The sequence below is a fragment of the Mustela nivalis genome (genome assembly GCF_964662115.1).
Source record: "Mustela nivalis genome assembly, chromosome: 5".
NCBI classification, from domain to species: domain Eukaryota; kingdom Metazoa; phylum Chordata; class Mammalia; order Carnivora; family Mustelidae; genus Mustela; species Mustela nivalis.
In genome coordinates, this window is record NC_139024.1 from 148,696,620 (window position 1) to 148,720,038 (window position 23,419).

The 23,419-nt window shown below is 38.3% G+C and overlaps 1 protein-coding gene across 1 annotated transcript in view; it reads right to left on the reverse strand.

The window, feature by feature from the left end:
• Positions 1–23,419, reverse strand: part of DEK (DEK proto-oncogene) — a 34,361-nt gene that overhangs the window by 4,383 nt on the left and 6,559 nt on the right. The window contains exons 6-9 of the mRNA XM_082731836.1: positions 23,098–23,218; positions 17,434–17,622; positions 2,473–2,608; positions 2,059–2,207 (exon numbers count right to left, since the gene is read on the reverse strand). Coding sequence (XP_082587962.1) covers positions 2,059–2,207; positions 2,473–2,608; positions 17,434–17,622; positions 23,098–23,218 — 595 coding nt within the window. The remainder of the gene's footprint in view (positions 1–2,058; positions 2,208–2,472; positions 2,609–17,433; positions 17,623–23,097; positions 23,219–23,419) is intronic.

Here is a 23,419-nt window from a genome sequence, read left to right on the forward strand (position 1 = left end):
CTGCTCAGCAGGGAGCCTGCTTCCTCCTCTCTCACTCTCTGCCTGCCTCTTTGCCTACTTGTGATCTGAAATAAATAAAATCTTAAATACTACTTAATTGTTCTCCAAAGTTGTTACAACTTTAAGCATGAGTATGTCTCCCTATACCCTTGCCAAGCATGAAAACTTAGTATTTGTATTTTGTCAAGCTAATAGCAAAAATATTTAAACTTTTGTCTTCAAGTAGGGAAAGACTGTTTTCATGTTTACAGGGCATTTCTAGCCCCCCTCCCCGAAACCTAGCTGTTCTCCACAGTCCTCGCCCATTGTCCCCTGGAGGGCATGATCTTCCCCTTCTGGAAACTGTCTCCCCTCTTTCTCGGCTTTGACAGCACCTCTCTACAGTTTTTCATATTTTGTAGAAATCACTTCTCAACTCTGATGTGAGTGGTTTCCAGGACTCTCTGTCCTCTGCTTACCTCTATCTTCTTGCCTGGGCCACCTTATCTAATCTAGGCTTCTGGATTTAATCCCAGCAGTACCCCGTCTGTATCTCCTACCTTGGAAGAATTACAATGGTCACAGTTTCTATCACTTGGATGTTCCCAGCACCTCATCTCATAATGTCTAGAACAAAACTTCTCTTTTTTTCAGAATGTACCCTTTGTTCTGTTCCCTAGATGGTTAACGTAGCCGCGCCCTAACACCCACAGATGAGCCAACGCTCACCAGGCTCTCTTGATTTCTGACTTGGTTATGGCCACCCTGTAACTTTGATTATAACAAACTGGGGTTTCATGACTATCATCCCATTCTTTATCTGTCCTCAATTTGTCTGGGATGACTCTCAAAAATCAGATTGTGTTGGCCCCTGACGATCAGCTCCCAATACTCCACTGAGCCTCCCAATTCTCCCATTAATTTCAGGGAAAAAACTAAACTCTGCAATAAGATATATATGAGTACTAAGAAACTTGTCCTTTTCTTCCTTAACTCCTGTGAAGACCTCTTTCCAACTCTAGTCTTCAGACGAAGAAATTCCTATTCCTTGTGGTCACTGTCCTATTTTATGCACATGTGTCCATGTTGCTCGACTGTATGGCGCAGCTGATGCTCTAGGAGCTCTTTCCCCCTCCCAGGCCCAAGCAGGTGCAGTTTCTTCTGTGGCGGTGTGCCACCTTCTGCACGCTTCCAGTCCAGCCCTTACCAACTGTCCCCAACTCACTGCAACAGCCATCTCCTATCTCACCTAACCGCAAGCCCCCAACAGCCAAGTAATAGATTTCCTGGCTTTACCCCCAAATCCATCCCAGTGCCTGGTATACAGTATGGCTCAGTGAATGCTAAATGAATAAACAAAACAATAAACAAGGTCTTTAAAAAGTATAGAATGTTTCACCTTCAGTACATTTGAAATTTTAATTTGGTTTAACCATGACACACTAGATTCTAAAATCTCCCAATTTTGATCCAGGGTATGGAATCTCTATGGAATCATATTCAAGATTAGGACATTTTATTTTCTGCATATCAGAAAAACTTCTCACAGAAGTCTGAGCTAAAAACCTGATCTATACCATCCTATAACAGTAATGCTGAAAATAAGGTGGTACACGAGATTGTCTTTTAAAATACCAATTTATTTAAGTAATCTTTATCTCTACACCCAACATGGGGCTCAAACTCACGACTGCAAGGATCTAGAGTCAGAGGCTCCTCCAACTGAGCGAGCCAGGCGCCCCAAGACTGCTCTTCTAAATTAACATAACCTAAGGATGCATCAGTAAAAATAGTTTCCAGATCAGGAAAATCAAGTTTTCTCTGTGGTTTGGAATGTATCACTTCAACTTTCTTCACTGTACACATCCTACTGTTATTTATGAAGTAATTTCAATAAGGCAGAGACTTCGACTGACTGAATGCAGCATCCCAGCACTATAAGGATGCCTGGCATGTAACAGTTCAGCAGACATTTAGTGGGTGAAGGCATTTACACAAGAATCCTGCTTTTTGAACTGAGGGCTGAGTGGAAGAATTTTTCAAATAAAAGCAAAATGATCCAAGTATTTGTCGAATTACCTCCTTGCAAATCTGCTTCATCGTGACTTCCTCCAAGTTGGCACTGGCCAGTAACTTCTTCACGGTTTCCTTTAACTCTTCATCTGTAGGAGGTTTCTTTAATTTTTTAATTAAAGGTTCATCATCTGAACTATCCTCGGATTCACTTTCTAAAAGTAAGATAAGCTTTCATTAGATTCTCAAAAGGGGTATCCGGTAAGATGATATATCACCACTCCATAATTTAGATATATAACATCCACTGACATTTTTGTCAATTTTGAAAAATTAAAATTATTTTAAAAAACTGGTATACCTTTCCCCCAACCCCCCAGGCAATTTTCTTGGCAGTTTATTTGCCACACACACTTCAAAACTGTTAGAATACATGAGTTCTACCTTCAGAGTTGCTGAAAATGTGTCATTCTAACATACCTTTTTTGGAACTGTTTTGATTCTTCTTGGTGGTGCTGCTATCTGCCTTCTTAACATTAGCACTTTTTACGGTTTTCTTACTTTTAGAAGTAGCTTTCTGTTTAGGTTTTTCTCTTTTAGATGTCTTTTTTGGTGGCTGGTGGAAAGGAAAGCAAAGAACATTTATCGATGAGATTAATTCCATTCCTCTATTCCTCTGTACCTCTCAACAATATTAGAGAAAATTAATGTATTCGATATCACCAATGAAAAATTATTACTAGTCATCAACTTGAAATAACCAATATAAACTTCACTTTATCCGAACACAAAATCTAGTCACAAGAATCAAACACTAAAAATAAGATGCCCCAATTCTACAAACTATAGACAGGAAATTTTATATGCACTGCCTTAATCCTAAAAAATACCTCTAGAATATAGGTGCTGTTACTATTCTTCTATTGTCTCCCAGCTAGAATGGAAGTTCCATGAGGACCACGATTTTTTTTTAACACTGTAAGTTCACTGAGGTGTCCCTAACTCCTAAAATAGTGCACCACGCACAACAGTTGCTCAGTAACTATTTCTGAACGTTTGAGACTAAGGCTTGAGAGGTACTTTGCTCACAGCCACATATTTAACAAAATACGTAAGTGAGGTTCAACTAGATCTGACTCCAGAACCTATTTTCTTCAACACTGATTCACAGCTGATTAAACAAAAGCAAAGTATATACACATAGATAGGTTAAAATGACAAAATTATAATTTATACTTTATCCCAACTATGGTCTCTGAAATTGGGGAACATTAATTCATTTAATTAATTTCCCCAAAGCAGAAGCATCTTATATAAACAAAGAGTAACCTAAAATCTCATCTTTATACCCCCAAAATACTTCAAATCACTTCTGACAGAATGGTTCTCCATATGTTTTACATTTACAATTCTGATTATAATTCTTAAAAAAAAAAAAAAAAAAAAGATGGATATTGGTTTGAAAAAACTCTTGAAGAAAGTTAAAGTACAAACCGATCTGTTCCAAGAGTTAAGTGGGCTCAGAAGCGGGCTCTTTCCTCCAGGCACACAGCCGTCGCTACGTATTCACCCCAGGACCCCCGCAGTGGCAGCCTGTCTTACCATGTTCACATACGGGTGGCGGGCAGCTGGCTAGCCTAGCTAATTTAACTGCCGCTAACAAAGTGCATTTGAGAGGTGGCAAAGGGGCCGAAATGCTTTCTAAAAGTAAAGTATATGAACTCTACCTACGCATTATTATTTAGAGGCCATTTTTACTTATTTCCTAATTCTTGGAGGTGTTCCAAATATTGGGGGGTGCTGGACAGGTTATCACTGGTTCATCAATTCTCTATGACTAACTTGAACTAAGCTTTATTAAGTTTCCACCTAATTCATAAGAAACACATTAAACTCAAAGGGAACACTAAAATTCCCTAAGTTCTATTAGTGTATTTCATACATAGAATAATCACTATTATGTATCACATTTTAGTCAAAGTTCAATAAAACCTGACCTGTAGATGACCGAAATACTTTACTTTAAAGTAAGAAAGAGCTGGGGAGGGTGAGCAAGGGATAACACTCTAAGCATTATTACCTGATCCCCATCCAAATTAGATAATCAGAATCACATAGTTAAAATACTTCCAGAGCCTTTTAGGGCCAGGGCATATATGGTGATCATTAAAATTTTAGAAGGCTCACAATATGGCACCACTTTAAAACCAGCAAATTGGGAGTAGTGCTAGTTTGACAAAGTATAAAAATTCACAGTGATTAAAAAAATTGATAGTGGTAAGGGAGAATCAAGCCATGTCCACAAGACGTCACCACTGGACAAACACAAAGAATTAAAACTATGCTTCTTTCTGTATCTCACATCATCATCTAGCAGGGACAGTGTTCCCTAGTTTTTTAAGCGAACAACCAGCCTATTAAGAGAAACATTGTACACATATGGTCACACGCACTACAGAAACCTAATGGGTAAAAGTGTAGGCTCCAAAGGATCGCTGCCTGGTTTTGGGTTCTGGCCCCAGTTCCTTCATTTACAAAATGAGGGAAATGTGATAGTACTTAAAGATTTTTATGGGAAGTAAAGGCATTAATACATGGAAACTACTTTTAATGGTGCCAGACTCACAGGAAATGGTTAAGGAGCATTAGTTATTATTACTATCACCAGTGCTTCTTTTTGTAAAGAAATTCTTTAATTAAACAAATGCAGTCACTTTGAAGTTTTAAAGTTTTCTTTAAAAGCAAGGCACAGGGGCGCCTGGGTGGCTCAGTGAGTTAAGCCGCTGCCTTCGGCTCAGGTCATGATCTCAGGGTCCTGAGATCGAGCCCCACATCGGGCTCTCTGCTCAGCAGGGAGCCTGCTTCCTCCTCTCTCTCTGCCTGCCTCTCTGCCTGCTTGTGATCTCTGTCTGTCAAATAAATAAATAAAATCTTAAAAAAAAAAAAAAAAAAAAAGCAAGGCACATATAAAGAATAGATACACAGAACCAAAGCAGCAAGATAGCGCAGTGACCCCTGCGTTAACTAACCATGGTGCACTGGGCTTATTTCATTTCAGTACATTCTGGTAGACAGCACTGGACCCACAAACATCCAGCCCTGTAATAATAAACTGTGTTATTTATACCGGATTTCACTTATCTTTAGTAACCAGTTACAAGTTCTTCTGTGACAAACTGGAAGCAGGAATTCAGAAAAGCAATAAATGTTGGCACAGAGTAGCAGTGGAAAGGGAGTAGTAAAATTAACCAAACGCTATAGAACTACCTATCTTCAGGTTTCGTCCTGAGCAGAGAGGCAGAGAGGCGGTCTAAGTCCCATTAGCCTTGCAGATGAACCCAGTCATCTCAACGCTGCCCTAATGGCAAACCAGAGGTCCTTACAGGAGGCTGCTCTGAACACTGGGGCAGCCCAAGGACCTGGTGCTGGGACACAACGGACAGTCTCTGGTAGGTGAGGCGAATGTCAATAACCTGGTATTTTGGAGGTAAAAAGGCCCGGAGAGCTAAGAAAAAGAGTGAAAGTGTGCCCACTTATACTCTACAGGAATGGTCAAACCCTCATTACTTCACTTACTCCCTTTCTCTACTTAGGAAAATCTCCCTCATGAATCTGAATCCAGCCCACCCGTCACTTCCCCTGAATCCTGAATCTTTCATTTTATCACCAATTGACTAATCTGTGGCCCCACAGTACCTGGCCCACAATTCACATATCCCTACTTCATGCGAAGCAGTGACTAAGAACACAGGTTTGAGCCAAACTTCCTGGTTCAAATCCTGACTCTACTACGACTGATTCTGTATTCTCAAGCCAATCACTTACCTTCCCCGGGCCTGTTTCCTCATCTGTAAAACGGAGGTAGTAACACCAGATTTTGCTGAATTTAAGATTTTTTTTTCCCAAATTTTTTCATCTCAGCAGTATCTGACTGGGGTGCATTTATTTTTATTTTATTTTTTTTAAAGATTTTTATTTATTTATTTGATAGACAGAGAGAGAGATCACAAGTAGGCAGAGATGCAGGCAGAGAGAGAGGGAAGCAGGCTCCCGGCTGAGCAGAGAGCCCGATGTGGGGCTCGATCCCAGGACCCTGAGATCATGACCCGAGCCGAAGGCAGAGGCTTAAACCACTGAGCCACCCAGGCGCCCCTGACTGGGTGCATTTTATAATTTACATTAAAATGACGCCTTAAGGCATTGGAAATTCCATGAATCCTGGCTATATCTGTAGAATTGTTGTGAGGATCAAATGAGTAAATATAAGGTAGCAGAGAAAATAAACATTAAATATATAGCTTTATTAAACTAGTTACTTACAGCCTGTTTTCCCACCCTATCACGGGTTTTTGTTTTTTTTAATTTTATTTATTTCACAGAGAGAGAGAGACAGCGAGACAGCGAGAGAGGGAACACGAAGTAGGGAGAGTGGGAGAGGGAGAAGCAGGCTCCCCACCAAGCAGGGAGCCTAATGAAGGACTTGATCCCAGGACCCCGGGATCATCACCTGAGCCAAAAGCAGACACTTCATGACTGAGCCAACCGGGAACCCCTTTATCACAAGTTTTTAAGGGTATATCTGACAATCTCCATGAGAAGAGACACCTGACTGCCTTATTTAGCTCTATCAGTCCCCAGCAACCTGAAAAATGTTTAGTATAAAGCATCCATTTACATATTTGTCATGTTCATCTCTGTATCATTTTTAGGATGTGGTTTACTTGTACTCTGAACCCAGGACGTGGTTAAAATGTAATTGAAAGGAAAAAGAGAAAGGGATCTCTATAGTCCTGCTTTCACATACACTATCTTATGTGAGCTTAAAAAAAAAAAAAAAATCCAAAGACAAAACAGTTTATTTCATTACAAAGGAAGAAAACATATCTGAGTAGTTGACAGCCAATGCCTTACAGATAGTAAGAAGCAAGACCTGATTCACATGTTCGGTATGCCTACCACAGATTAGGTGCTTATAGAAATGACAAAATGGGGGCGCCTGGGTGGCTCAGTGGGTTAAGCCTCTGCCTTCAGCTCAGGTCATGATCTCAGGGTCCTGGGATCGAGTCCCGCATCGGGCTCTCTGCTCAGCAGGGAGCCTGCTTCCCTCTCTCTCTCTCTCTGCCTGCCTCTCCATCTACTTGTGATTTCTCTCTGTCAAATAAATAAATAAAATCTTTAAAAAAAAAAAAAAAAAAAAAAAGAAATGACGAAATGACTAACATACCAATGCATGACTTTTAAGCCAGAGTTGAAATGACAAATAAGACAGTGATATCATAATCTATTTATGTTCTTAAATTTAACTTTTCCATTACATACAAATGTTACCAATAACAATCAATTAAAAAAAGTTGGTAGAAAATGCAAAATAGCAACAAAGATCACCAAATTCTGCATTAGGGCTCTTTGGCTTTTACCTTCCAAATTTTGTAGGGGCACCAGGATCATTTCTCTACAATTTTTTTTTTAAAGCTAAGATGTGCCTTAGTGTAATCTTACTTTGTATAGGTTTTATCAAATCTCTTTCACTCTGCTGACCTGTCCTGTGCATCCTTTAAAAGCTCAGATGAGGGACGCCTGGGTGGCTCAGTTGGTTAAGCAGCTGCCTTCAGCTCAGGTCATGATCCCAGCATCCTGGGATCGAGTCCCACATCAGGCTCCTTGCTGAGCAGGGAGCCTGCTTCTCCCTCTGCCTCTGCCTGCCATTCTGTCTGCCTGTGCTCGTTCTCTCCCCCTCGCTCTCTCTGATAAATAAATAAAATCTTTAAAAAAAAAAAAAAAAAGCTCAGATGAAATCATTACCTCTTATGAGGCTTTCCTGTCTGATCTTTGCTCCCCAAACAACCCTAGAAAGAGGTAAATACCCTTTATCTTCTGAACCTCCGTATTATCTTGTCCAAATCTTTTTTAGCTTTTAAGTTACACTCTACTATACTTCTTTCTTCCTGATCTTTGACTTCTCCCTCTTTACCAAATGCCAAAGGCAGAGAACTTGTCTTATTTGTTTCTTGATCTCCAGCTCACAGCTCAAAAACGGACACTTAGTAGTTGCTATATAATTATTTGGAAGACTGAGATGGGAAAAGACTCTTGGAAACCAGGTAACTACTGAAGATCAATTCCCAACCCTGAGGTTTTGTGTCATCGCAGCACTCTGCTTGCTAGAACAGGTTTGCTACCAACAGAAGCCAAACTTCTTGTTTTTTTTTAATGTAACTGTCTTATGGCACAACTTACCGATACAGATCGCACATATAAGAGAAGAAAAAGAGACCATCAGGTAAAGCATCAAGGGTGAGGCCTGAGCACCTATGTATTTTCTCACAAAGCCCTGCAGCAGACTCACCCAGCTATAAATCTTCTAAGATGACAGATAAATTTACAGTCTGAAGCTTTCACCAAGCTTTCTCTACAAAGTGCCAGAGAATAATTAATTTAGGCTTTGCTGCCTCCATGTGCTTACTGTTGCAATCTTCATTTTTTATTTTCATAAATATTTCAAAAATGGAAAAAACCATCCTCAGTTTCTAGGCTGCACAAAACAGGCCATAGGTTGGATCTGGTGTACAGAGCTATGGCTGTCAATTACTGATCCAGATTATAAATTACTGGAGCTATATAGGTTAAAGGCAGGAACTAGATAAATTTGTCAATAAGATAATTCCTTAAATTATATATATTTATGTCAAAAGTTTTTAGTTTTTTTAAATAATCCCAAGTAGACATTACTTACGAAATTATCTAAAGCTATTGCTTAAACAGGAAAAAATATACAGTGGTAAAAGACAGTCTCTTCAATAAATGGTGCTAGTAAAATCGAACAGCTGTGTATAAAAGAATGAAACTTGACCATTCTCTTACACCATACAGAAAGATAAACTCGAAATGAGTAAAAGACCTCAACGTGAGGCAGGAATCTATCAAAATCTTAGTGGAGAACATAGCAGTAACCTCTTCGGCATCGACCACAGTAACTTCTTTGAAGACATGTCTCCAAAGACAAAGGAAACAAAAGCAAAAATGAACTTTTGGGCTTCATCCAGATCAAAAGCTTCTGCACAGCAAAGGAAACAGTCAACACAACAAAGAGGCAACCCACGGAATGGGAGAAGAGATTCACAAATGACAGTACAAAGGGCTGATCTCCAAGATCTATAAAGAACTCAAACTCAACACTCAAAAAACAGATAATCACGTCAAAAAATGGGCAGAAGACAGACACTTCTCCAAAGAAGACATACAAATGGCTAAAGACACATGAAAAAATGTTCATCATCATTAGCCATCAGGGAGATTCAAATCCAAACCACACTGAGATACCACCTTACACCAGTTAGAATGGTCAAATTAACAAGACAGTAACAACATGTGTTGGAGAGGATGTAGGGAAAAGGGAACCCTCTTACACTGTTGGTGGGAATGCAAGTTAGTGCAGCCACTTTGGAAAACAGTGTGGAGATTCCTTAAGAAATTAAAAATAGAGCTACCATATGACCCTGCAACTGCACTACTGGGTATTTACCCCAAAGATACAGATGTAGTGAAAAGAAGGGCCATCTGTACCCCAATGTTCATAGCAGCAATGGCCACAGTCGCCAAACTGTGGAAAGAGCCAAGATGCCCTTCAACGGATGAATGCATAAAGAAGATATGGTCCATATATACAATGGAGTATTATGCCTACATCTCAAAGGATGAATACCCAACTTCTGTATCAACGTGGATGGGACTGGAAGAGATTATGCTGAGTGAAATAACTCAAGCAGAGGGTTAATTATCATATGGTTTCACTTACTTGTGGAGCATAAGGGATAATACGAAGGACATTGGGTGAAGGAGAGGAGAAGTGAATTGGGGGAAATGAAGGGAAGATGAACCATGAGAGACTGTGGACTCTGAGAAACAAACTGAGTTTTGGAGGGCAGAGGGTAGGGGGTTGGGTGAGCCTGGTGGTGGGTATTAAGGAGGGCACATATTGCATGGAGCACTGGGTGCGCTGCATCAACAATGAATCTTGGAACACTGAAAAAATAAATTAAAAAAAAATAAAACTTTTGCTTAAAATCAAATTTGAATTTAAATCACTAGTTCTATATAGACAACTCTGAATACAGAAGCATATGCACTAGCCACTCTGGAAAGAGTAATATGGACAAGACATTAAGAAATACTACACCTGAAACTAATGTGACATTGTGTGTCAACTGTACTTTAATACTAAATATATATATATACATACATATATATATATGTATGTATATATATATGTATGTATGTATTGTATCCTTGGAGTGCAAAACAGAGGATATATCAACCTCACTCTTAGAATCAAGACTGACCAAGATACAAGATACGAAAGTACATGACACGTTGGAGAGTCTCAGGATGTCTGCTCCTTGTGTTTACCAAGAAACACTTACTGAATGAGTGGTGCCTCTCCCCAGGTAAACTGTTCCTAGAAGAGAGAGGTCAGGTCTCTTTTTCCCTCCTCAGCAAAATTCAGGTAAAATAAGACCATCATTCTGAATAAACAAGAATGATGCATCTATTATTTCCCAACATGCCAAACCTCCTGAGCTCTCCAGAGTCTGGCTTCAGTGCACACTGCTCTAGCTTCATCTCTCAATGCTTTACTTCTGGACACATGACATAACCACAAACAAGTGAGTCTCTCCGTGGGAGAGTGTGTCTCTCCCTGCGCTTTCTTGCTCCCCATCTCTGTCCACATGTCCAACTTTCCTTTCTATTCCCAAGGTCAATTTCAACCAGCATTTGTATCATTTCTCTCCAAAGCTTTCCCTCAGCGATAGGAATATTTTCTTTAGGAATCCTATATTAATAAGTATCATTCGAATGGCATTTGGGTAGAAATTATTCTCTGGAACCTCAACAGCACTTAGGGTACTCTCAATTTATTGAACTGAATAAAGTAAAAGTGACAACATCAGACACTCCTGCTTTAAAATCTCAAAATATTTTGGAAAATTTTAGTAATTATAGCAAACTCATTATGTGGCATTACAAAGGAAAAATGCTGGAGGCACTCATGAGAGTTAACTAACATTTTGTTACTTAATCAAATGAAGAGTCAAGACTTGAATCTTTCATCAAGATACGTGGGAAAAAATAAGGTGGCTAAGTTTAAAAAAACATTAAGAAAAGGCTAGTTTCCAAATTGTCATGGAATTTATTAAGATTCTGGCTTGTTATTTTTGAATCTGCTGTGAGTGGTTCAAACAGAACCATCCAGTATTATAGTAAGTTTTAATGCAAAACAGACAAAAGGGAAACACAAAAATTGACAACTGCCATTAATTTCAGATAGTACCTTGTACTATGATCTAATTTTGTAAAAGATTAGTAACAGAAAATTTTTAAAATTTGAAAAGGATTTTCTGTTATCTCTGATAACCATGAAGGTATAGAATCAGAGGAAGGACACAAGTACTTTTTGAAGGAAGGCAAAAAAAAATCTTGGGAGAAAAGGCTTACCTATCTTTTATAGGCAGCAGGGCTCTTGAAGGAGGGTCTCCAAAAAAGACGCCTGTCACAGAGCCAGAATCCTGTCCTCACAGCAGAAAGGTTGTACTGGGTGAACAGATGAACAAAATAAAAATTAGCTTAAAATACACTATTCTTTGAACAACTTGGCTGAGAAAACTCAAGACTGCCAAGAGTAAAGAATGTGCAAGGCTCATTATATCATAAAAGATATGAAAGCCAGTTAAAGTCTAAGATTCTATTATGATTATTCAACTTTGCCTTCCTGAAAAAGATTTTAATAATTGATACGGTTTTCTAAATCCTCTTTATCAAACCATGAGATGGGGGTGGAGGTGGGGGGACTCTTTTTTTTTTTTTTTAAATAAAATAATTAAGGACTAACGAAACTTTTTAATTTACCCTTCCACTACTACCAAATAATTCCCTGAATGGTCCAAATATATGTTTACCAAAAAAGGTAACTAAAATCTCTCTATCTGCCAAACATGGTAGGATGGCTCACTCAACGTCTTTATTTGCCTTTCTCCACTGATGTAAGAAAGCTACCACCTGGATCTCCACTTCCCCTGCAGCTAGAGGTAGGGGGTGATAAAGTTCTGGCCAAGGCAACATACACGGAGATTGCTGGTAAAAGGTATCCCCTCTGGGGGAAAAAAAGCAAATACATTCCTAGAAGAAAGCCTTTGCTCTTCTCTATCAGGAGCAAGGATTCAAGGTCTAAAGGTAAAACCACCATCTTGGGATCAAGAGGTTAAGTGCCACACATGCAGATGGCGGCTCAGAAGCAAAGAGGATATTAAAATTCTTGATCCCTTTCTCGAGCTGATGTACTGGCCCCCAGATTGCCTGTCTATGGATTTCCTGTCAAAAAAAGAAAAAAGAACTCCTGTTTTGGACATTACTAGTAAGGTTTTTAAGTATTTACAGTTGAAGACATTCCTGATACATATGAGCACATTCAGATAAATTTTAAATACCACGTAATAATTCAGTTTGCGATATACTTTTCCAGGTGTAAGAGTGTTATAAAAATACTAACAAAACAGAAGGAGTATTGGAATAAAATTTTTAAAAACTAAGTATGCTTTTAAGGGTCTAAGAGATTATCAGAACTGTTTTCTCCAGGTGGGAAGCCACGCTTCCCATTCTGCACTCTCCAGTAGTTCTCTATGCGTAAGGTCTAACACCCGTGGTAAATGACAAACCTAAGCATGGTTTAATCTCACTGGTTCATGTGAGCAATCTTCTCCTAAAGATGCTAATCTGGTATAGGAACCAGATGATTTTCAGAATAACTTTATAGGAAATACTTAAACGTGTCATTTTTCTATTCCTTCATTTTTTTTTTATAAAGACTTTATTTATTTATTTGACAGAGATCACAAGCAGGCAGAGAGGCAGGCAGAGAGAGATGGAGAAGCAGGCTCCCTGCTGAGCAGAGAGCCCGATGTGGGGCTCGATCCTAGGACCCTGCAATCATGACCCGAGCCAAAGGCAGAGGCTTTAACCCACTGAACCACCCAGGTGCCCCTATTCCCTCATTTTTAAGAAATTTCATCTACACTACAAATTTCCCAATTCTAAACTGCTCTCCTCCTCCTGCCCTAACTAAGCAAACGTCCAAAAGCCAAGATGGTAAGTTTAAAACAACTCTTTAATAAAGTCACTCTTGGAAAGAAAGGGCTTCTTAAGAAAAGGAGGATTTGGGGCGCCTGGGTGGCTCAGTGGATTAAAGCCTCTGCCTTTGGCTTGGGTCGTGAGCTCGGGGTCCTGGTATCAAGCCCCGCATCGGTCTCCCTGCTCACTGGGGAGCCTACTTCCCTCCCTCTCTCTCTGCCTATTTGTGATCTCTGTCAAATAAATAAATAAAATCTTAAAAAAAAAAAAAAGGAGGATTTAAAACCACTGTGAACCACTCACTGCCTATTACAGAAATCCACGTACAGAGAACCTCCAACAAAATGGCTTAGCAATTACTGGCTAACAGGCTTCAATATGACACGTTTTCTTACAAAACACTTAAAAAAACCTGACAATTATTTTAACTACGTGGTTTCCAGTGACTACAATCTTACATTTAAGAGATCATAAATTAACTTACAAATATCCTAGTCTTCCACAGCTACATCTGAAAATGAGCAGGTGAATGAGTAACACTCAACCTCACATAACGCTCCATGGACAACTGTAACTCGAACTGGATTTCTGCTTCAGAGTCCTGACTTTAGCAACGGGACACAGATTATTTAGTCCAAAGCCCTCAGCTGACAGAGGAAATCAAAGACAGCATTTTTCTACCCAACTTCATACATAGTGACTTACTCCAAGAATGTAAAATAAAATAAGAATATATTAATGGGGGAGAGGCCTCCCCCCCCCCAACAAAATTCAAGATTTTTTCTTTATTTGACAGAGCACAAGCAGGGAGAGCAGAAGGGGCAGAGGGAGAAGCAAGCTCCCTGCTAAACAAGGAGCCCGATGCAAGACTCGATCCTAGGACCCCAAGATCATGACCTGAGCTGAAGGCAGACACTTAACCCACTGAGCCACCCAGGTGCCCTGGGGCAGAAGTCTTTTATTTAAATGAAGGAAAAATCTGTCTCAGGAAATAAACAGAATAAGTAATATTAACTTAGTAATTTTCTATGGTAAGAATCTACAAAAAAAATTCTATCTACAGGCAATTCACAACTTTTCCAATCAACCTGTAACTCTTTTGGCCTCTTAGAAAAAGAGGTCCATAGGGTGCCGGGGGAGGGGCGGTCACTCAGTTAGGCAGCTGCCTTCAGCTCAGGTCATAATCCCAAAGTCCTGGGATCAAGGCCCACATCCGGCTCTTTGCTTAGTGAGGAGCCCGCTTCTCCCTCTCCCTGCCCCTCCCCCTGCTTGTGCACTCACTTTCAGTATCTGTCAAATAAATAAAATCTTTTTTTTTTTCTTTCTTTTTTTTTTTTTAAGATTTTATTTATTTGACAGGCAGAGATTACAAGTAGACAGAGAGGCAGGCAGAGAGAGAGGAGGAAGCAGGCTCCCCGCCAAGCAGAGAGCCTGATGCGGGGCTCGATTCCAGGACTCTGGGATTATGACCTGAGCCGAAGGCAGAGGCTTTAACCCACTGAGCCACCCAGGCGCCCCAAACAAATAAATCTTTAAAAAAAAAAAAAAGTAAAAAGACGTCCTATCACAGTAATAATAAAACATAATGCCGCCTGTGAAGTCCCTAACAAAGTTAACACTTAACTAAGTCCTCAAAAATAATGGAAAAATAAGGGAAAACACAGTTACCATAGAAATACTGTTCCTCCTGTTAGTACTTACCATTCACAGGAACAGAATCAGAAATAAAGTGTTGTTGTTTTTTTTTTTTTTTAAGATTTTATTTATTTATTTGACAGAGAGATAGAGAGTACAAGCAGACAGAGGGAGAAGAAGCAGACTGTCCACTGAGCAGGGACCCAATGCCAGGACCCTACAATCATGACCTGAGCCAAAAGCAACCACTTAACCGACTGAGGCACCCAGGCACCAGAGAAATAGTTTTTTGAGAATAGTCCTAAATCTGAGATAGCCTTTAGAGCCATGAATAATAGAATTATCAAGAAAAAAAAGAGTATTTCTCAGTCCAGATTTTACTAGATTGTATTTTAGGATGTCAGTACCAGTCCAAGGACAAAAACCAAAGAGGAGAATGGAGCGTTATGATACAGCATTTACACTGTGTGACTTTATATGACTGTAAAAGTCTATTTGTGTTTTCTTTTTTTCCTACATGGATTTTCACCATTTGACCTGGGTTTCTAGCAAATGATCCTTTTTTATAGTCCCATAGAAAGGCTTTGATTTGTAAGTGGGACAGTTCCACCTGTGATCACTGTCCAGGAACCAATATGGTTACAAATCAGAGGTCATCTATATTACAAACTTCCAAGTAATTCTACTTAGAATAGGACAATCATCTGGAAAGTAAGAAAATGAGTATAAAACACCCTCACCTTTTAACCTGCACCTTAGCAACAACAGGAAGCCGAGGTTTAGGAATACTACATATGATAAAAGGTTATCTTAATACTATTAGTAATAGCAGCAGCTAATACACAGTACTTGTACCAAACACTGCTCTAAGTGGTTTAAACAAAGTCACTGAAATCAACCCTTTGAGGCTGGTCCTGTTATCAACCGCATATTACAGATGAGAAGCTGACATCTACAGTTTATAAGTAATCTGCCCAAAGTCACGCTCCAAGGTACAGCTGGGATTTGTACCTAGAATAGTTTACGAAGCCCATACCCATAATCACATTGCCTCTACAGAAAAATTAAACATTTATATTCTATGACAGCTTTTCATGCTTTAAATCTGCCTTTAAAAAGGTTTTAGGAAGCATAGTGAACACACAAAGTAACAACCCAAAATCTGTTGAATGAGGATTATTACTGCAAAACTGCTATTATTACAGACTCACATATAAACAAACCTGTTTCCCTCTTGATGTCCTTAGAATCTATCCCATAAAAAACCTTAGAGCTGAGATTTCTCATCTTCCTTTGCTCCAAAAATATATTATGAAATACCTGCTAGACTTGTTAATACTCTTTTGTAAATTATTACGCATTTCATACTTAGCTTTATAGAAGCTAAGTCTTTTTTGTCTTTACAAAACTCTGACATTAAAATAATCATGGATTTTATGTACCTAAAAACAAATACACACACATACAAAATCAGAGTTCATCCCATCTTTATCCCTTCTAATCCAGGAGTTACCAACTGGAGGTGAGCCTCCTGCCCCCACCCCCAAGGACATTTGGCAATGTCTGGAGACATTTCTGGTATTCACAACTGGAGATTCGGGGGGTTGTAGGGGAAGGTGCTATTGTCCTCTACTGAGGAAACATTCTATAAGGCACAAGACAGCCCTCCACAACAAAGAATCACCTTGGCTTAAAAAAGTCAGGTCAATTAATCAAGTCCCTAAATAAGACAAGGAAGATGACCCAATTTACATAGCAAGGTCTGACAACTGAAGGAGACACCAGAACAAAGTTAAAACAGTCTCTACCAAAACACTATTAATCATAGTAAGAAATCATCTGAGGACAGGCACCAACAAGAGGGTAAAGCTAACTTTTTAAACGGCTCAGCAGCTCTCCTCCTCCTGAACTTTCACTTGGGAAACTAAATATTCTCAAAATTTTACAGATCTGCCCAAGTAAAAGAAAACGGCAGGCATTCCTAAGTGATACAAAACTTGTCCACCCATCAAATGAACTTCAAACACTGTTCTTCTCATTATCCCCAATGAGTTGAGAAAACCTTGCTTTTTTCCATAAAACAGAACAAAATGCCTCAAATCAATCATAAAATACCAACGTAAAAATATTCTCCAACAATCTGCTTCTGTGGGTTCCTATTCAGTACATACACTGCTTTCCTTTCCCATTTGCCTACTCTAATCTTCAAATCCAGCCAACCTCACTCCTCCAACTCCAAACTCAAATGAACTTCAAACACTGTTCTTCTCATAATCCCCAATGAATTGAGAAAACCTTGCTTTTTTCCATAAAACAGAACAAAATGCCTCAAATCAATCATAAAATACTATCGTAAAAATATTCTCCAACAATCTGCTTCTGTGGGTTCCTATTCAGTACATACACTGCTCTCCTTTCCCATTTGCCTACTCTAATCTTCAAATCCAGCCAACCTCACTCCTCCAACTCCAAACTCTCGCATAACCATAAAACCAAAAGCTCCATTAAGAGAAAGAAAAGATCTATACTTAACTATTGTTGCGTCTTTGGAATTAAAAACAACCAATATGGTAGTAACAGTTTCTAGGCTGTTTCCTGGCTATACCTATCACATGACAGGAATATTTAACTCTCCCCATAGAAAGAAACGAGGGGAAAAAAACCCCCAAACACCCAACATTTTACCTCCTCTTCACTTTCTTTATCTTCATCCTCTGAAGACTCTTCTTTGTTTTTCTTTTCATCTTCATCACTGCTGGATTCATCTGACAGAATTTCAGGACATTTGGTTTGCTTAGCTTTCCTTGCCATTCCAGAACTGTTCCGTTCCTTTTTGTTGCCTTTGCTAGAACTTTTTTTAGATTTTGGCAATGGCTATGTACAATAAAATAAAGATAACACCAAAGGGTGATTATATTTCCAAGTCAATCATTTTTGTTAGCTACTTATCAACTCAACCATTCTTGCTCCTGTCTCAAGAAGTATTTCCAAACTTAGCAGATTTACAGAGAACAAATCATCTTTGAAGTATCAAGCTGATCTTTTTGTCCACAATACCCTTTCATTTGTGTTCTAACACCTAGGTAAGACTCTTCACAAAAGCGGAAATACATACTCTGTTCTGACATGGGATTAGAAGCCCAAGTACACACTGTATTAATCTCAGTTATTTACACTTTATCAAGGCAATATTTTGAGTTAGACTTATAATTTATTTCATTGCTATAAGCATTAAAACTGTCAATGCCATCAGGGAAATACAAATCAAAAAATCAATGAGATACCACCTTACACCAGTCAGAATGACAAGTCAGGAAACAGATGTTGGCAAGGATGTGGACAAAGGGGAAACCTCCTACACTGTTGCTTGGAATGCAAGCTGGTGCAACCACTCTGGAAAACAGTATGGAGGTTCCTCAAAAAGTTGAAAACAAAGTTACCCTATGACCCAGCAATTGCACTACTGGGTATTTACCCCAAGATACAAATGTAGTGATCCAAAGGGGCACACGCACCCGAATGTTTATAGCAGCAATGTCCTCAATAGCCAAACAATGAAAAGAACCCAAATGCCCATCAACAGATGAATGGATAAAGATGTGAGATCTATATATCTACATATAGATACACACACACACACACAAATACAATACATATATATACACACACATGCACATATACACAATGGAATATTATACAGCCATCAAAATTGAAATCCTGCCATTTACAACCACATGAATGGAACTAGAGGGCATTATGCTAAGCCAAATAAGTCAATCAGAGAAAGATAATTATCATGTGATCTCACTGATATGAGGAATTTAAGAAACAAGATAGAGGATCATAGAGGGAGGGAAAAATGTAACAAGACAAAACCAGAGAGGGAGATAAATCATAAAAGACTATTAATCTTAGGAAACAAAAAGGGTTGCTGGAGGGGAGGGAGGTGGGAGGAATGGGGTGGCTGGGTGATGGACATTGGGGAGGGTATGTGCTATGGTGAGTACTGTGAACTGTGTAAGACTGATGAATCAGACCTGTATCCCTGAAAACAATAATATACTATGTTAATAAAAAACTAATTAATTAATAATCTCATCCAAAAAACCAAAAACCTATTAATGCCAGAGATTTTTGCTATAGGGGATCCTCCAATCAAAAGATTGCAGACAACCATAAAGGAAATAAAACCTCACTTTACACATCCTCAATTTATGAACTATATAGTTTATATTCATATTACTTCTGGGCTCTACTTTCAGTAATGTCAGAATTATACTCTCATTGATGATTCTAAATATGCAATTAGTGTTGGGATGTTAATTATGAAGCTAATTAAGAACCACAAAATACATGTATTGCTTTTACTCTGATATTTAATTAAACCACGCGTATTTAAAAAGCAGAGATCACGCAAGGAAACAATTTGATTATATCAACTGGCAAATTTAATTCTTAAGTGCTTTCTTAGGGGAGTATTTGCTAGCTTATGAAATTGAAAACCATAAAATAACCTTGCGTAAAAGATCTGAAAAGATTTACCCTGAGGAATTACAATTTCCAAAATAATAGGTATCTTGTTTTTATTTTGCCTTTATTATTTTCTATAATAAGCAGAAACAGTAAGGAAAATTTGGTAACATAACCTTGTGTTATGCAACCATACAAATATTAGAAGTAACTTTAGGAAAAATCTCTCATGAAGCTAGCAGAATCACAAATTCTTTCTCTTCTAGAAAGTTTCGGTCTTAAAGGTCACTGTCCCCTGCACAAAAATTAAGAAACGGTGGCTGTTTTGTGTATGTGTTCTCAGGCTATGTATAATCCCCAAGACAGCCTCTAGCTACCCCCCCCAAACCCCATCCTTCCTAAAGGCAGACTGGGCAAGAGTTAATGTAGGTCACTTCAGGAATTTTAAGTTAGTAGACCAGTGATATTTCTCAGAGGGTTTCTCTATAAGGGTCTATTAAAAAAACTTCCTTGAATGTATATAGATATCCTTATTATGTGACCTGTTACTATTACCAACTAGTACCAGGAACTAAAACTATTTGTATAAATTCTTTGATCCTACTGGAGCAAAGGTGACTCACTGTCCAAACTATCATATGAAATCCAGGACTCAAACATATTAGAAAAATGCGGTATCCCTTACTATCTAAGTTCAGGAACCAGATACAGGTAGTAAGAATAAGATCTGTATATGGATTCAGTAGTAATATGATGGGTGCAGGATAATCTAAGCAGGAAGTGGAAGAATACGTTAAATCATTCAAGTAACCAATAAAAAAATACAACTTCCAAAAATAAGTGAGGAGCTTTAAAAAAAAGTAACAATACATAAATGTTTTAGAGCTTTCTTAGACTGGTTCTAAAAATAGTTGACTCTATTAACCAGAATCCAGTCTTAAAAGCATCATCCCTTTTTAGAAGCAAAATCTGAAAAAACAGAAAATCAAGGTAGAAGTACAAAAAAAGGATAGTAAAACAATGTTAATTCAACCATTTTATTATTTTGGAGAAAGAAATTAGTACTAATAAGTTTACAGTTTTTCTTAAATGACAAAAAGGTACGGTAGTATAGAAAATAACTTGAGATCGATTATCATTAGATTGAGGATTAGTTCTCACAGACTCTTGCACAGAAAGTGGATGTGTAAGAGTTGGATTCCGTGGGGGAGGGAGGATGGGTGATCCTGGTAGTGGGAATCAAGGAGGGCACATACTGCATGGAGCATGGGTTTGGTATATAAACAATGAATCTTGAACACTGAAATAATAAAATTAATTAAAAGTTTTTAAAAAAGAGTTGTATTACGTAAGGCTAAAAGAGTGGTTCTCAGAATATGGTTCATGCACCCTGGGGTTTCCCGAGGCCTTTTCAGAAGCCCACGAGGTAAAAACTATTTTCATAATAAAATCATGACATTATGTACTTTCTCTTTTCACTGTGTTGACATTTGTACTGACTACGCAAAGGCAAAGGTGACTGTAAAACTGCAGGCACCTTAGTACCAAAGGAGGCGGAGGCCGCCAACTGTGCTAACAGTCACTGTATTCCTCACAGCCACAAACTAGAAAGAAAAAAAAAAGGTGTTTCCTTTAAGAACGTCTTTGATGAAGCAGTAAATATTGTATTAACTTTCAACCTATAAGTGTCTTTATGCAATCTGTAACAAAATGGGAGGTACACATAGAATATGTTCGCTACACACTGAACTTCACTGGCTTTCTCAAGAAAAATCCCGTGCACAACTGAGCTGTGAGCTAAGCTAGCTACCTCTTCCATGAAACACCATTCGTAAAAGAACGGTCAAAGGATGCCTATTCAGACTTAGATGCTGAAATGACAGGTGTTCAAAATAAAGATGAACCTGTCACTGTAAGGAAAACAACGGATGGTATTTACTGCCAATGACAAATGTCAAAACTTCACATGGATTACTCACATCCATCACCATGAACTAACAGTCTCCCAATACCTAAAGATTCTTCTGATGAGATGGTGGTTATATTAATGAATGACTTTTTGACAGTGTTTAGTGGAAATGTGCCCACATCTGGAAGATCCGCATAATTCAGAAAAACCAGTAAGTTCTAAATGGTGAATGCAATTACAAAATCATAGATAAAAAGCCCAAGAGTTCACTGACTTCGTGTCAGAGACTACATTATAATGAACCTTCAATCAACTACTACTGTGGAGTTTTGGTACTGTATCAAAGGAGTAAACATATAACTATCTCCAGGTTTTTAAAATATTCCTTTTTCTAACTACTTACCTGTGAGAAGATGATTTCCTTTACATACTCTCAATAAAAAAAAGTCACAAGTGCAATAGACTGAAATGCAGAAGCAAGTGAGAATAGCCAGACATGAACAGACTTGCAAAAATATATTCTTCTAATTTGGGGGGAAGTCTAGTTATTTTTCATATAAAATATTACTTGTGTTAACATGTAGTAGGCTTACCGTTAATTTTAAATTTTTTCGGTTTTTATTTATAATACAGTAAATATAAAAATAACACATATAAAAGCTTCTGGAGTCCTCATTAATTTTTAAAAGAGTAATCAGGTCCTATATCAACAATTTAAAAAATCACTGAGGAAAAGAATATAAACATATCTCTCGTAACCTAAGCAACTTAATAATGTCTTCCGGAGAAATGGTATTCAATCGTCACATGAAACTGAAGTCTGGCATAGTAAAAACTTAGAAGACAATTTACGAAAATATCCTTTATCAGTCTTTGCGTAGCTAATGACAGACTGGATCAGCAGCAGATAAAACCAAAGCCCCAGAGCTATTTTCTGATTCCTAATCTTTATGACTTCTCCCCTCACTGAAGGTATGCCCTCGAACTCCTAGGTCCTCTAGATCTCTTCATAATTTCTTTACTATCAAAATATGGAAGAATATTAAAAATATTTACTGACAAACTTCAAACAAACTGAAAAGGCAGGGTCTGGTAAGTTAACACTTCAACAGACATTTCAAGTCAGTCATGTCATTTGTTAAACAATTCGGGCAAACCTAATCTAAATTAAAGGAAGAATGGGGGAAATATAAGACCATTTTACTTCCATATTCAGCTCCTGGGCTCTGCTGCTTCTGGAAACCCAATCCAAGAAACTTGTAAGGTCAGTTTGGGGTTTTTATGTTTTTTGTTTTTTTTTTGTTTTTTTTAAAGATTTTATTTATTTATTTGACAGAGAGAGAGATCACAAATAGGCAGAGAGACTGACAGAGAGAGAGATGAGGAGAAGCAGGCTCCCTGCTGAGCAGAGAGCCCAATGTGGGACTCGATCCCAGGCCCCTGGGATCATGACCTGAGCTGAAGGCAGAGGCTTAACCCACTGAGCCACCCAGGTGCCCCTGTTTTTTGTTTTTTTAATGTTCTATTTTCATAATCTTATTCCAGTGTCTAGAAATCATCCAGTTCTAATATATCCCCGTCTTATCTTTCCTGACCTAGTGAAAGGCTGCACACCCTCCCTGACCAATCCAACACCTCACCCTCAACTCAACCTGTTTCTGTTCTTCCAGTGCCTTCTAGATATATAACCCTGGAACTTTGTATTTCTGTCCATTTAACTTAATTTAGTGAATAATTATTTTTCTGAATCTTATACCTTTTTTATCTGATGAGAGGATGTATCTGTGTGGCTTCTATGTTAGTCTATCATGAAACTGGCAGATATGTCAACAAAGCCATATTCTTTGAATGCAGAAGGCAATACTGAATATTGACAAGAAATGCTAACGAACTAAACTGTTCCATAAAAAAAGTAAGGAGAGACTATGAATACTTGATTTGTTACTGAAATTATAAAAATTGGTCCTCACCTTGCCAGAAGGCTTTGGATGCATTAAGAAATTCAAGATCCTCTTCACCAGTTCACTATTCACACCTGATCTCTCCAAATCAAGAACCTCGCAGATGCTCTTTAACATGGCATTTCTAAATCTAAAACAGAAAATGAAAGAAATCCAATTTATTATGCACCGAAGTTTATAAATATTCTCCACAACATAAAAGACAATAGCTAACAAAACTGGCTCAGGTACAAACATTAAAAAACATCCAATATTTCTCCAAATCTAAAAAGTACTTTCCTAATAATCTTGACTAATGTACAAAATACACCCAAATATGATCACTGATAAA